The 14,890-nt window shown below is 48.5% G+C and overlaps 2 protein-coding genes across 11 annotated transcripts in view; one reads left to right on the forward strand and one right to left on the reverse strand.

Moving 5' to 3' along the window:
* The window catches only part of Dock1 (dedicator of cytokinesis 1), a 561,057-nt gene that overhangs the window by 290,316 nt on the left and 255,851 nt on the right, over positions 1-14,890 (reverse strand). The window lies entirely within an intron of this gene.
* Insyn2a (inhibitory synaptic factor 2A) overlaps positions 1-14,890 on the forward strand; it is a 56,475-nt gene that overhangs the window by 16,448 nt on the left and 25,137 nt on the right. For 5 of the 8 annotated variants that reach the window (XM_004659253.2, XM_045145322.1, XM_045145331.1 and 2 more), the window contains exon 2: positions 1,643-2,780. In XM_004659253.2, the coding sequence (XP_004659310.1) occupies positions 1,648-2,780 (1,133 nt within the window). In that variant the 5' untranslated portion in view covers positions 1,643-1,647. Of the gene's footprint in view, positions 1-1,642; positions 2,781-3,240; positions 4,615-11,379; positions 11,665-13,100; positions 13,217-14,890 lie in introns of those variants that run through there. The other 3 variants (XM_045145358.1, XM_045145366.1, XM_045145351.1) reach the window with 3 other exon arrangements.

Raw genomic sequence — 14,890 nt, forward strand, 5'->3', positions numbered from 1 at the left:
TCACCAAGCCACTATGTCTGCTGGTCTGCACTGCTGACTCTAACGAAGAAGGATGGGGCGGGCAGGCACGCACGGGGCCTCTGTGGGATACCTGGGTCTGTGAGAAACACTGTCTGCGTTTCTCACTCGCTGTGTGATGAGTAAGTGACATCAAGTGGCATACCATGTCCTTAGTGAAAGTGGTAGCCACTCTACAAACAACTCACTTGTCACAGATTTCCCAAGAGCTGCCCTTCATGGCTCTGGGCGGCCGAGGGCACCGGGTCTGCTGACCTTGGCTCATGTCTGTGGCATTGCTTCTCTAGACACTGGGTTCCATCCGCCAGGGCCTTGCGCACCCTGGGCCCGACCAGCTGAGTGCTACTCAGACAGCAGGGGATTGGCAAAAGCTAGCTCTCTCATATAGCAGTTTAATTATACCTCCTTTGCAGTTATTTATTTTGCCGTGCTAAGAGTTGAACCCAGGGCCTCACACAGGCTAGGAACACATTCCACCAGTGGAATTATAGCGCAGTCTGCTCTTTAACATTTATTTTGAGCAACGGCTTCACTAAGTTTTTGAGGTTGGCCTTGAACTTGTTATGCTCCTGCCTTGGCCTAGATTACATATTTGGGCACCCAGGCGTAGCTGAACTGTATCTTCTTGCTCCAAGTTCAGCCCTTAGCAAGGTTCCTCCCTGACCAATAATAAGCAGCTGGGAATCTGCTTATCTGATAAAGAGGCAGCATTCACCCTTGGTATTCCCCAGAGGAACGGGCAGCCACCTGCATCTCTTTAGCTGCATTTAATAACTCAGCCTGGGATGAATTTGCGTGATTAACATAAAGCCTCCTGATTTTATTCTCTTTCAGGATTTAAATACTGAAACAACTACCATTGTTGTGGTTTTCAGAGGTTGTGATCAAAACACAAAACTTGATTCTAGAACAATTTTTTTTAAAAGTCTTTCCAAGTGCCACATCCCATGGAGTCACAGAAGCGTTGCTACCGCTGTCCTTGCAAGAAAACCCATGTTGCTTTCGTGGCTGATGTTAACCCACAGGAAGCCAGGCAGGCTTCCGCCATCATGTAGCCCCAGTGCTGTCCCGTGGAGGCGTGCAGTTGGCTCTCCACAGAGGGCGAACCTGCATTCACCCTAGTTGCTCCCTGCGGGATTTTCTGCTCAGGACTCACAGTCTTCAGTCTTTAAAACAGGAGTTCTGTCGGACTCCAGTAATAGATTAATCACGTCATCATCAAAAATAGTAAAAACCCCAAACCAAATAAGTTGCATTTGGTAAACCATCTGCTTATGGAGGGAGATGTGTGTGTGAGAAGATAATTTGCAAGGCAGGCAAGAAGTCACTGGGCTTCTTGATGAATCTAGTGAAACAGGTTGGTCTAATGGGGAAACATGCATTACTATCAAAGAAAAACAAGTGTATCCCACGTGGAAAAGTAAGCAAGCTTTAATATCTGAAAAGCATTTCACGCTGTGCCTGCCAGCACGTCCCTGCCTGTCTGATTTTCCTTAACATAAAGGCCGACCTCACCTGCTTAAATGTAATTAGGGAGGCGGCAGCTGTAATTGGCTACAAGTCCACGTGTCTGTGAGCAAGTGTTTCTGACCCACTGACGCTTCTGCTGTGTCTCCACATACAGGAACCATGGTCAGCAAGGACTCGGGCCGACGCACACTCACAACCCCGGAGCCAGAAGTGGAGCCGGCTGCCTGCCTGGCCCTGGAGAAGTATGCCCTAGACCCCAACCGGCAGATCAAGAAGCGGAACAAAGCCCTGCAGGTGCGCTTTAAGGACATCTGCGAGGCCCAGAACGAGCAGAGAGACCTCCAGCTTTCCTCGGCAGCGCTGGCGGAGAGGCGGGAGGCCAAGCCCGTGTCCTGCAGGGCCACTTATCGAAAGTACATGACGGTGCCTGCCCGCCGCTCCATCCCCAATGTCACCAAGAGCACCGGTGTGCAGACCTCGCCAGACCTCCGGAAGTGTTACCAGACGTTCCCTCTGGACCGCAAGAAAGGGAACCTCAAAAGCATCCCAGCTGCAGAGCCCTTCAAAAGCCAAAACAATGGGTTTATAGCTGAGTCAAAAGAGAAAAGCGAGGCAGAACCAATGGAAGACCCCCGACCCTGTGGCGCAGGGCGGGTTCACAAGACCACAGCCTTGGTTTTCCATTCCAACGAGCATGTGGACGCGCTAGACCAGCTTTCCGGGGTCAACTGTACCGAGCTCTGCAAACCTGATGGGCTCAGCCACCCCGAAGGTCTGTTACACAACTCCCGGCCTCTCTCTGAGGAGCCTGTCCATCAGCTGCAGGGGAGAGCAAAACCCGACAGGGGAACCCCGGACTCTGAGGACCCCACTCTGCTCACCCACGGCAGAGTGTTTAAAACGGAGGTGGCTACCGTGTACCCGCCTGCCATCAGTGCCAGGGCCTCTGAGCCTGGCCTGTCAAACTCTGCTGCTGCCAGCCAGTGGTCCCTCTGCCCTGTGGATGAGGAGCAGAGAAGGGCCGCCCACCTCAATGGGCTACAGGCCTCCACGGGGTCTGCTGTGGCCCGCTCACCCACAGAGCCGTGCCTGTCCCCAGAATGTAGCGAACAGTCCCAGCCAAGCCCTACAGCAGGTGAGGAATGTCAACAAATTGTGCCTCACACGGAAGTGGTGGACCTCAAGGCCCAGCTGCAGGCAATGGAGAAGTTGATTAGCTCAAGCCAGGAGACCATCAAAGTACTCCTGGGAGTGATTCAGGAGCTGGAGAAGGGAGAGGCCCACCGGGAAGGGTATGTATCTCCGCTGCCACACTGTGCCACCCATGTTCAGCCCCCAGGCCCACATCCCTAGGGAGACTAACATCAGCAGTTCTGTAACATGACTGCAGCCCAAGGACCTAGTGAACTAGACTTGTTCCTTCATGGCACATCACCCCCTGACGTACACTTGTGTGTGCCTATCTGCCTGCCCTAGAATTCAGGCCATATAGTGAGCGCATGCACCTTTCCCTTTAATCTGCTCTGATTAATGGTTTCTGGTGTTAATGATATATAATACACGTGACAGGCAGGATGTTTAAATAAGAGACTATTTGTCTCAAGAGGGGAAAGTTCAGGTAGCATTGGGAGTAGTAAAGAAATGACTTCCAGGCTTAGAATAAAATAACTGGTCATAACTGGCCTTCAGGACCATGTAAGGTTTTGTGTAACCAACAGTCTATGTTTTGCACTCTCTTCCTGGGACACACAGAGGAGCCCATTCTTAGACGAGCCCTATCTGCATATGAGTGGAGACACATGCTCATCCCCACGTGTGGCGCTGCATGTCTCTTTGGGCTGCAAAGCGAATGACACTAAGTCCATAGCCAACAAGGTCTGACGTGAACACGAGGTTGCTGTTCTCGGCCATCATTTGAAATTGGACTTGTAGCAGCAACTTAAAAGGCAGCAGCCTAACGTCAGGTCCAGGAGTCGAAAATCTTCCCCCGTTTCTCCCAACAGTGGCCCCCAGCTCACCAGCCTTTGTCTGAACTGCCAAGCCTTCTGTTTCCCGTCCCCCGAAACTGCCTGCAGTGCCTCTGGCCTGTGTTCTTGAGGCTGGATGTGAGACAGTGCGCGCTCTCGCCCTGAGCGACTTGCCCCCTTCACTTTGAGGGTGAGGTGAGCTCGCACTAGCCGGAAGAAGGGAAACTAGAGGGTGTGTTACCGGAGCACAGAAGTGCTCCAGAAAGTGTCCTGGTTGCATTAGAGTTCCTTATGGCAAACGAGGAAGGAGAGAACAAGCTGTGTGAGCCAGGGCAGGAGGTGAGGTACTTGGCGCAGGTCCTGCCCTTAACTCCGGCGGCACAAGCCCGGTGCCAGCGGCCCCTTCTCGAGCTCGTTCTCAGTTCAACCCCCACCTCTGAGCTACACAGTAAGAGCCCAGGTGTTGCCATGAAGCAGAAACCATGGCTAGCCAAATGTGAGGTAATCTAACAAGGTGTTAGGTAAACTAACAACCAAGAATTTCAGAAAGCTCTGCTCAGTGCTGAGATTACATCTCCATTTTCATCCCATTTCAGTCATTTATTATTCAATCTGCACATATCCAAAAGCCACACACTAGGGAAAGGGGCTGGATAAGGGGTCTGTGGATTAGCAAGCCATATTCCATGAAAAAACGAGAAACCCAGATAGTGACCCCTCACTGGCTTTGCTATAGTGGTGACTGGAGACAGGAGGATGTCACCACTGCCAAGTGCAGCATGAAACTTGCTGCATGGTGTAAAGACAAATGCACATAACATGCCTGCTCACAGAGATTTGCGGCCACATATAAACACCCGCAAGCACTCCAGGAAAGGAAGAGCATGCTAGCAGCTAGGACCCACAAGCATGCAAGTTTGCTTCAATAGGGTCCCCTGGGTGCTCAGAGACTGTCTGCCTAGCCACGTGCTTTTGAGTGAATGAAGCAAGGCGTTCGGATGGACTTCTGGTGACTTGGGCAAGGGCAGGACCTCTCTGTGTCTCATTTACCCATCTGAAAGTTGGGTCTTTCTGTCCATACTGTAGTGGGCAGTGAGGATCACATAGGTAACTTTCCACTCTGTTCACTTAGTGACGATGCATTTGAGTTGGATGGTTTCTGTTCGCAGCTGAACACTGGTCGGTGTGGTCAGTGGTGTTTGGGGTGGGTGGGGGTGGTGTCAGGGAGCACTTGGTGGCTGATGTATGAGTTCAGCATACTGAGTGTTTCCACCCCACATACTGAACATGCAAGCTGCTCCCCACCCCGGCACTGTCCCCATGAGCCCTGGAGTCTGTTCATTATAGTGACTGCTAGCCACGTGTGGCTACTGAATACCACATGGGAAATGCATTCCTCAGTCACACTGGCCACATTGTAAGAGCTCAGTGGTGACAGACATAGGACAGCCAAGATTGGGATGTTCCTTGTCACAAAAAGCCCTTCACTGCAACATCTTAAAATATGGCAAAGAGCCTAGCCCAGGCCATTTAAGGACTTGGCACCTTAAATCAAGGCCAAGAATCCTTTTTTCCCCCTTCAAGTCAGCCCCTAGCTCTATTGCCTGCCCACAGGGGTAGGTCTGCAGTGAGGTGCCTTTTTATGTCTAGAACCTTCATTCCCACCTTCCTCATGGAGCTCTGGATTCATATAACAGTGGCTCAAGTGGTTTCGAACGTCAAAGTCAAGAAGGAGCATGGATGTAAGCTTCATGCCCAAGTCCACTCATTTGCCCAATAATCAGATTCTCCACCTCTTGTGTCCATGTCTGAATGAGTGAGAGTCACATCCTCCAGTGAGGGGAGTGCAGAGGCCCACTGCTCAGCCGCTTCCAAGCTGGGAGCTCCCAAGTCCTGAGGAAAGGGAGGAGCTGCATCAGCCAGTTCTGTACCCATGCAAGTGGCTCTGGAGGGGGGCAGCATCTGCCCTTTAGCTTTGATGTAAATACTGCTATCCCAGGCCATTTCCATTAGCTCCCAGATCCAGAAATTTTAAGTTGGCTCCTCTGAGCACCAGCCAATCCCTGAAGGCCAGGCTCCTGGTGCTGCCGGTGAAGCAGGAGTCCCATGTACTTCACGAAAGCTGGGGACAGGGGTTTGGTTGCATCTCAGGGTGAAAACCAAGAAAAGAATCTATCTAATATGGACTGTTACACAGTTGCTCTGTGATGTGGCAAAGACGTGAATGACTGACCAAGTTAAAATACTTACCTATAATTATTTTTAGACACTACCCTTGTCATTCATTATGAAGAGTGCTCAGAATGACACTCTGTAGCTGATCCCTCTTTCTGTCATGCGCTGCAAGACACAAGGGCTTTGGCTAGAATTCTGCCTGCACTGAGAATTATTCTGGTGAGGTCAGTACTTTGGTGCCATCAGAGTCAAAACCTTGGACCTACATTTCCATACTGCGGGCTAGACAGGGCACCGGGAGGGCAACCAGCCGGCTCTTGTGTGCAGTGTTAAGACATGGGAGGGTAGCCAGTGCTGACTGAGTCAGACCAGCATCTCTTAGCCACGTCACACTTAATGTAGCTAATGAATAAACTCCTTGATAGTTCCTTTCACTGTCCAGTCTCAAGCACACTCTTCCCACTGGCACTTGCCCTGTGAAGGAATGTATGTGTCACTAGACAGAGACACACTCACTAATCTCCCGGTTATTCTTCATAAGAAAATATATCTTTAACTGTGTCTACATGTGCATCTGAGAGGCTGAGCAGGGGATGTTCTCCTCGCAGGAAGATGCTTTCCACCTTTCTCTTCTGTCAGGTAGGAGGAGTGGACGCCTCAGTGAGGCTTCTAGAATGTCCCAGCATGCAGCAGGTAAAGGAAAAAGGCGAGGGCCCATGAACAGTGTTTCAGAGGATGCTTAGGAGAGGAAGAGGATGCTTAGGAAGTAGTCCCCAGCAATGCCTGGAGAGTTCACTAAAACCGCTTGGCTTTGTGCAGTGCGGGCGGCACCTGATTGCCTGGCTGGCATGAATGCCAGGAATTATCTTGCTTATTTCAGCTCTCTCGGCATTGCTCTCGTCTCTTTGCAGGAAGCACAGGGTCACACAGGCTACCTAAGTGACTAATGTAGTTGGTAAAGGCTGAGATCAGGGCAAATAGGGAAGGGAATTTTAAAAACCCAATCAATTCTTGGAACACTGGTAATTCCTGGACGGGAGAGCCACTGGCTCATGGTACAAACTGGCTCCTCACTGAGGCACTTCTACATCAACGGGCCTAGGGAGGAGGCGGCGTGGCCTGTTTCTAACAGCTCCCATCCCGGCACTCGGTGCCTTCACCATGCACAATAGCTGAATGCCGTCTTGCCTACGTTCTCGTGGCTGTGACAAACCCTGACCAGAAGTGACTTAAGGAAGGAAAGGGTTTGTTCTGGCTTACAGTTCCAGGGATGCATCCCATTATGCCTGGGGAGTTGTGGAGGCAGGAGTAGCAGACCAAGTTGGTCAAAATAGCTGACAAGAAGTAGATCCTGTCTTGAAAACCTTAAGGCCTGCCCAGAAAGGATTCACTTCCTCCAGCAAGGCTCTGACTCCTAAACGTTCCACAAACTTCACAAGAGATGCCCCCAGCTTGGAGCCATGTGCTCAGATCCATTAGGATGGACGTGGCATTCCACCACAGCAGACACTGATGTCGAGAAGAGTAGAAAACCGTGTGAGGGGCTACATTCGCGGCTGTCAGTAAGATGTCCCCCACCCCGGGTGAGACAGCATCTTCGCTGCTCAGGCCTCTTCCAGCACCAGTACCTGCTCATGTGTTACCTGCACGCTTGGGGTCAGAGAAGCAGCAGGACCCAGGGCACAAGATCCCCCTAACATGGTCCCTAGCCCTAGACAGAGAAGAAACCATGGAGTTCCAGGGCCTTTAGGGCTACTGAGAACAAATGTGAGACTATGACTTGAAAGAAGCAAGCCCAAACTGGGCGTGGTGGCGCACGCCTTTAGTCCCAGCACTGGGGTAGCAGAGGTAGGAGGATCACCATGAGTTCAAGGCCACCATGAGACTACAGAGTGAATTCCTGGCCAGAGTGAGACCCTACTTTGAAAAAAACAAAAAACAAAAGCAAGCCCAAGCCTCCCGACAGGTTCTACAAAGGGCTGTACATCCTGTAAAATGACAGTCTCCCACAATCTCTGTCGTAGAAAATGGCACCCTGTCAGTCAGGTGTTGTTCTCCTGGGAACAGGTGACTTCTTGGTTGCCTAAGTATCAGTTCTCCCCAGCCGGAGGCATGCAGGGGTACACACACACACACACACACACACACACACACACAAATCCACAGGAACGCCCGCAAGCTCCTGGGGCTCAAAGCGGGGAGCACTTGCAGACATTTAAGACCATGGAGGTAACAGACACCAGGTACAGTGGCCTGTATTAATGCTTACTAAAATTCAGTTATCCTTGAATCACTAAAAATTAGTACTAGCCACCAAGTAAGGCGAGGTTATGTACAGACACACAGGGAGAAGTGAGGGCTTGGGTCGCAGGAACCAGGGTAACTGGAGGACCTCAGAGCCAGTTCTCATAGAACACAGTCAAACACCTCAGAGAGCCCAAGAGAAAATGTTTTCATCTCTGGGGATGGTATAGTCCAGGCAGCAATGATACTATTCTGTGTCCTAAGAACCACTGATAGTCTAGGTAGCAAAAATTTGTTCCATTAAATCTTTGTTTCCAAAACCAGGCAGTGACCAGTAGTGGACCATGGATGGCAGTTGGTGACTAATAGATGGATTTTAAATATGGTGACTATACTTGTGAAATCAAAATCCAGGCCTGAATCTGGGAGCAGCATTCAGAATGTGTGATTGGCACACAGGAGGGTATGTTAGAAGATGTTTGCTAGTATCTTCTCCATGTTGGCTGGAGATAAAGCCAAGCCATGGGCACACTGAGAATGAGTCATGTGATCAGGCCTAGCTGTTAGGGAAATACGTTCATTGACATGCAGTTCATTTTTATTTATTTATGTATTTATTCATTTATGTGGGAGAGAGAATGGGCATGCCAGGTCCTCCAGCCATTGCAAACAAACTCCAGATGCATGTGTCACCATGTGCATTTGGCTTACGTGGGTTCTGGGGAATCCGACCTGGGTCCTTATTAGTCTTTGCAGGTAAATACCTTAACCACTAAGCCAGCTCTCAAGCCCCTGACATACAGTTTATTATGACAAGTATATGCCTCAGGTTTCACCAGCATGTTTAACCTTTGGGGATCTGGATTTAGAATCTTTCTCTGTGTGTATAACACACACGTTTGACTACAGCAGAATTTCTTGAAGCTTTTTGAAAGGTCTTCCACTCGTTTTTATTCCCCATAAGAATAAAAGGCCGTCATAGAGCATGTTGTGAGCCATGGCTTACTTAAATTTGGGCATTGAGGCTAGATGGATAGAGATGATATATAGAAGCCGGGCAGGTAGTACATACCTTTAATCCCAGCACTCGGGAGGCAGAGGTAAGAGGATCACCATGAGTTTGAGGACACCTTGAAACTCCATAGTGAATTCCAGGTCAGCCTGGGCCAGAGTGAGACCCTACCTCGAAAAACCAAAAAAAAAAAAATAAATAAATAAATAAATAAATAAATAAATAAATAATTGATACATAGGCTCCATCTTATGTCCTCATATTGACAAATCATTGAATTAAGAATCAGGCCTTTCAGAACAGTCTGTAAGAAGAGGAGAAAAATCCCTTTGACTTTGTTCTAATTGCTGAGTCCAAGCAGAATAAACACTGAGTCATGGTTACGGAGGAGACGTGGAGGGCTGTTTAATTTGTTCAAGTCTTGGAGCAGAAAGAACACACAGGTGATCGGGCATCACTGTGGCAGTCATGGCATAGGCACAGAGAGTCACACAGGTCTTCAGTCAGATCTGACTCACCCTCTGAGAGCCTGGGCAAAGCTGGGCACAGAGGTCCTGGACAGTCCCAGCCCCTCCTTGCTGTGCAGTGTCTGTGAACTGATGGTCACTCCTGCCAAAACATCTCACCCAACACATGCATGCATGCGCGCACCCCCCCCCCCCACTCATTCTGCATGGAGACCGAGGTCTTCCACCTAGTCATGTGAGAAGGATCACACGTGAAGGAGAGGGTGTGGAGAGTATCCGCTAGTCTTTCCCAGCCTCGGTGGTTCTGAGAATGACCCGTGGATTCGGCATTTCTGGGCGCTGCCTTCCTGGGCTCAGGCAAATGTGCTCCAGGCAGGGCTCGGTGTGAGATCTGAAAGGTAAAGTTTCTTAGCTCTACCAACAACTCTCCTGTCCTTTTGCACACTCTGTTTGCAGAGAGTGAGGATGTCAGCGCTTCATTTTCTCCTGTTCCTGATAAGTCGGGGTAGTGTCTCTGTTTACCCTGACACAGAACCCCACAGACCAGTGCGGCCCTGACTGTGGCCCCTCCTGTACTCACACGTGCTCGCTCTCAGGGACTGGGATTCTGGATGGGAGAAGGCCGAGGAGGGGGACCCCGCAGGCAGCAGGTGCTGAGCTTACCGCCCCCCCCCCCGACTGCGGGATCAGCGTTCCAAGTCACGCTGGCCTTGGGCTTCTCCTGCGATAGAGACTTCTGAATGCCTGCATGTGCGCCCACCCACGTGCTCTGGGAATTAAATGACATGCAGAAGCTGGTAAGGTGATGTACACTTGTAATTCCAACATGGGGGCGGGTGATAAAGGAAGATCACGGGATCAAGGCTAGCCCAGGTTACAAAGTCAGACCCTGTCTCAAAAAGAAAAGTATATGGAAGAGAGAGATCCCAGTTCTGTTTCTTTAACGTTGTTACCTTCTGGCTGGAGAGCACCCTTTCAAGTGCGAGGCTGAGGGTTACAGAGTAGAAACACCGTGTTTTGAACTGTCTTCAAAAAAAAGACAGGGCACATTCCTTTGGGGTCCTGGTGAGAGAGCTGAGATGGGGTCAGGAAACTTGGATTCAATTCCCATTCATTGTAACCTTGACTCTCGGAGCTGTTTTCTCTATGCAAAAATACAAGAGATCCTGACGGCTCCTTTCTGCTCTACAGATCCTGCAAAACTAGCTAAAAGTTTTACAATTTCAGCCCCCAACTTAAAATACTCAAAAAACTTCACAGAGGAAAGAAAAATAAAAAATAAAAAGCCCTCTCGAATGTTCTCCGTCAGTGTGTAGGCCGATCAAAAAGTTCCCTCCTTTTTTCTCCTCTTGAACCATGATTAGTTCCTTGTCTTTTCCTTGGCTGAGAAGGCTGGACTTGGTCTTGGCTCTGGGCAGTTGGGTTCTTTGGTGGGAAACTGTTTTTTCCTTCCTTTGCCACACAATGTGTTTATACATTTATGATAGAATATCCACATTCAAGTCTAGTTAATATATTTGTGAATCTGCAATGAAAGCACGTTTATCTCTTTCCTAACACAGTTTTCCATTTAATTCAGAGGTCTTGGTGAGACTTGTCTGCCGCTTATGTTTAGATAACTTTGTAAACGTGATTCTTAAGTTCTTGAAAAAGAATAAGCCTTTTCATCTCTAATATGAAAAATAAAGCAAAATATTATTGGTAAGTTTATAGAACACATTTCACATTCTTGCTTTGGGCTTCATGTAGGTATCACACATACCTGAAAATGTAATTTAAATAATCTTCCTGTGCAGAATGCCAAAATAGCTTCCAAATGCGTCCCGGTCTTTCAAGTTGGCCAGTGAATACAAACCTCACCACTGAGCCGTGGGGTGGCTCAGACATCCCATATGAGATAAAATGAGCAATTCAAGGCGTGACATGAACGCTTGTGGAATTCACGGATGTGTGTTCCAGAATTTGGATTAAAAAAAATTGGAAATGCAATTCCTAGTTTTCAAATACCTTCTCAAATCCCATGCAGTTTCTGCTGAGCAGTGCAAAACAGCCCGTGCTCTATTTCCCCTGGGACTGGAAGGAGCGTTCAGCTGAAATGAGTATCCCTTGGTGAAGCCCCAACAGAGCTCACCCCCTTGGAGCACCTGTAATGTCCAGCCATTTTGGATCCTGAAAAGAACAAGTGAATGGCCTCTGTCAAGAAGCTCAGCCTTGGCAGTGCTGATAAGTATTGCTCCCAAGGTCAACAGCAATGCTGATGGCAGAATTCACATGTGGATCTGTGGGCTTCTCACCTCTCGTGAAATAGGGACCCAGTATTTATGCACATAAAGAAAATGGAGGTGCTTCTTTGGCTACAGAATGTCTGGTTTCTTCTTTGATGGGGCCACAGAGGCTCATGGCCCCAGCCCACTTGGGGCTCATGCGATCTAAGAAAGCGTCAGCCTAATACTGTAGGCAGGAGGAACCAGGACCACCATCCCCAAGGGATCCCAGGAGCCAAGTACATTTTTAATCTTGACTAAGAGAAATCCTCTTTGTGAGATAATTGCAGAAAAATCAAAGCTATTGATCTGTAAGTGCAGGGACCAGGGTAGCAGAACTCAGAGCTTACCCATGAGCCCCCGCAGGGAAAACAGTCACCAGGGTTTTGTAGATGAGTGCCCCACAAAGCAGACAGGCTTAGTTCCTCAAGCTGGTTGCAAATTAAAACAACACATGAACAACACATTCAAACGCATTTCCAATGCAATATAAAATCAACAACAAATTAAAGAGTCCAATGCAACATAAAAAACAGTGCATGCATTTCAGAGAGCAGCACTGAACCAGCAGTCAGAAGACGTAGACTCTGAAAAAAGGTCATCTAAGCATAGAAAAATGTCAAAAACGGAAGAATTTTTTAAGTCAATATCTCATTGGTTATATAGCAAAAGACTCTCTCTCTAGATAAGTTTCAAATTGGACATCAAGGGTTTTATGAATAGTTACATAAAATGTAGGGATTTTAGCGTACAGTGAGCAGAGCACTGGTGCGTTTGTCTGAGAAACAAATGCAAGGTCAGCCTTTGAAGCCACTCACAAGCCTCAAGAAGAATAAGTTCTCACTTGAAAACTGTTAACTAAGCTAATCTAAATACATCAAAAGATCTATAAATAAAAGATAAAAGCTTTTGTGGATATTTACTACCAGAACTACTGGCAAGTGTACATTAATACTTCCAAATTAAACCCTCTGTACATTGTATCATGTGAGATGATACTCACATGGAGAGAAATGACAGCCCAGGGGGGACATTTGCCTCAGCACCATGGGCTCACATCCTTATTTTCATGCCAACTTGGTAGCTAGTAAGGCCAAAAATTCATTTTCATTAATTTTCAATAAACTATAGCTTAAGTGTTAACTCTCTTCCCAGAACACAGATTAATCAACCCCGCCTCCGCATAGCCCTAAAAAGTTGTCTTCCTTATGAATAGCTGTTTCTGGTGCCTTCTGGGGAAAGCCACTTGTTTGTATCATTATTGTCATTATTTTGCAAGTTAGTGTCTTCCCAGTTGCATAAACATATGACAAAAACTGAAAGCTTTGTCCTGTTAATAATGTCGTTAGGCAGGATGCACATAAGTGAGTCCCAGGTTTCTGGATTTTTATATAATGAAAATATAATTATTAAACACGAAAGGTTAAAAAAAAAAAAACACTTGCAACAGTGGGCACTCATGCCTGTCCTTGTTTCTGTCCAGATTTGTACACACTTGATCATGCCATGCCCAGTATGCTGGTGCCTTTGCTGCTTCATGCCAGCTGTGGGCATGAGGAAGCCGCCAGGACATGGCCAGGGAGCGCTGATGACAGCGAGGGCGCACCGGCCGCTTGGAACTGCACACCAGCTACGGTGCGCGTCCACTAACTACTGTGAGCGTTCTGTTTCACTTCTCTGTAATGAAAACAAGCGCGGAGGCACTTTAGTCAGAGCCTCCCCAGAATTACTGAGGCCCCACCTTTGGGGAGCTGCAAAAGCCAGTGAGAAATCTGTTTGTCAGCAGTGTGTAAAGAAAGCACCAGCGTCCAAAGAGGCTCACCAACATGGTTCCTGGACCACAGATGTGTCCTTCACGGGAAGGCAGACAAGGGCTGCTGAAGAAGCCTGGCTGAGCATTTATTTTCAGAACTGGGTGTGGGGCATGGACGGTGACTGACCTTTTCCCCACTGGTCTAGGACAAGCTGGGAGATGGGATAATGCTGAGACTATTTAGGCAGGTATCCTTTTTGAAGTTGGGAACGCACCTTGTTTTCCACCCCAGGAACAAAATGGCATGATAACTCTCACCCTAGCAGAAAATATGCAGGTTCTTCATTCCTTCATTCATCCGTCCATCCATCCACCATTAATCAGAGCGTCTCTTTCTTAGCCACGCCCTGTACTGCAGTCTTCCAGGTGCACACTGCACGCTCAGGAGGGAGCAGCACCATCGCTACCTGCTACGCTCACCTGCTAGTGGAGGGAGTCAGAGGACAAGGAAAACTAAAGCTTGTGGAATGTTCTGTGGGGTTAAGTGTTGTGAAAAGGCTCACAGCAGGGAAAGGAGGCAGGGTAAACAGGCATTAACTAGCTTCATCTGTCAGGAAAGAGGCAAGTATTGAGGGTGCATGCCTGAAGTTCTCCTCAATGGGGAGGACCAGGCAGGAGGCTGGAAGCAGCAGGAAGAACGATACATTCTCAGCCAGCAACATGCACACAGTGAAAGTGCTCTGCACAGACTCCCAGAGTTCTGGAATCCACTGGCCCATGTGCTGAGCTGCCGAGGAAGTGTGGGGCTGGGCACAGGCACTGGAACCAGGGTCATGGAAGGAGTGTTGTATGTTTACTTCCTGAACTTATAGACAAGTCCTTCATCTTTAGAAAATGAGTCTTGTAGAGCTGAGCTGTCTTGAGGGTGACATCTAGCAAGGGCCGTGCCAAAGAAGCACTGGGTAGAGACATGTGCAGGCAGCGTAGCGTGCCAGGGTTTCAGCTGGTGAGGTGCGAGTTCCTTTGCGGTCTCTGATTAGAACACAGACGTAACCCATATTTCCAACCACCCTGACGAGATGTCAGGAGGACTGCATGGGGCTCTCATGTCGGGCTGACTCTACATGGGTTCTACTTCAGTTCTTACCTCAAGGAAAATGGAACATGCATGATTTTGAGAATTTCATCCTCGGGTAGAAAAAATTAAGACACATGGGATGAAGAGAGACCCAGAGCAGCTCGCGACTGGGGTGTGTTCTAGAGCAAGGTATTTCTTTGTACCTTAGGCTGAAGTTCCCAGGTTGGCCCTTACAACCCTTGGGGTAATGAGGAGATTCCATTGTGTTGTCTGAATTCAGGATCTTCCCCCTGAATCTTAATATGAGACCCCCACCCACCCACCAAAACACCTGTCCTTGAGTGCAGTCAAGCAAGGCAGACTTTTGTGTTTAAGCAGGAATCATCTGGAATTGGCATGATCATACATTAATGCTGTGATAAAGGAACGTTTGATCTCAGTG

Source organism: Jaculus jaculus, chromosome 1 (genome assembly GCF_020740685.1).
Source record: "Jaculus jaculus isolate mJacJac1 chromosome 1, mJacJac1.mat.Y.cur, whole genome shotgun sequence".
Classification (NCBI taxonomy): domain Eukaryota; kingdom Metazoa; phylum Chordata; class Mammalia; order Rodentia; family Dipodidae; genus Jaculus; species Jaculus jaculus.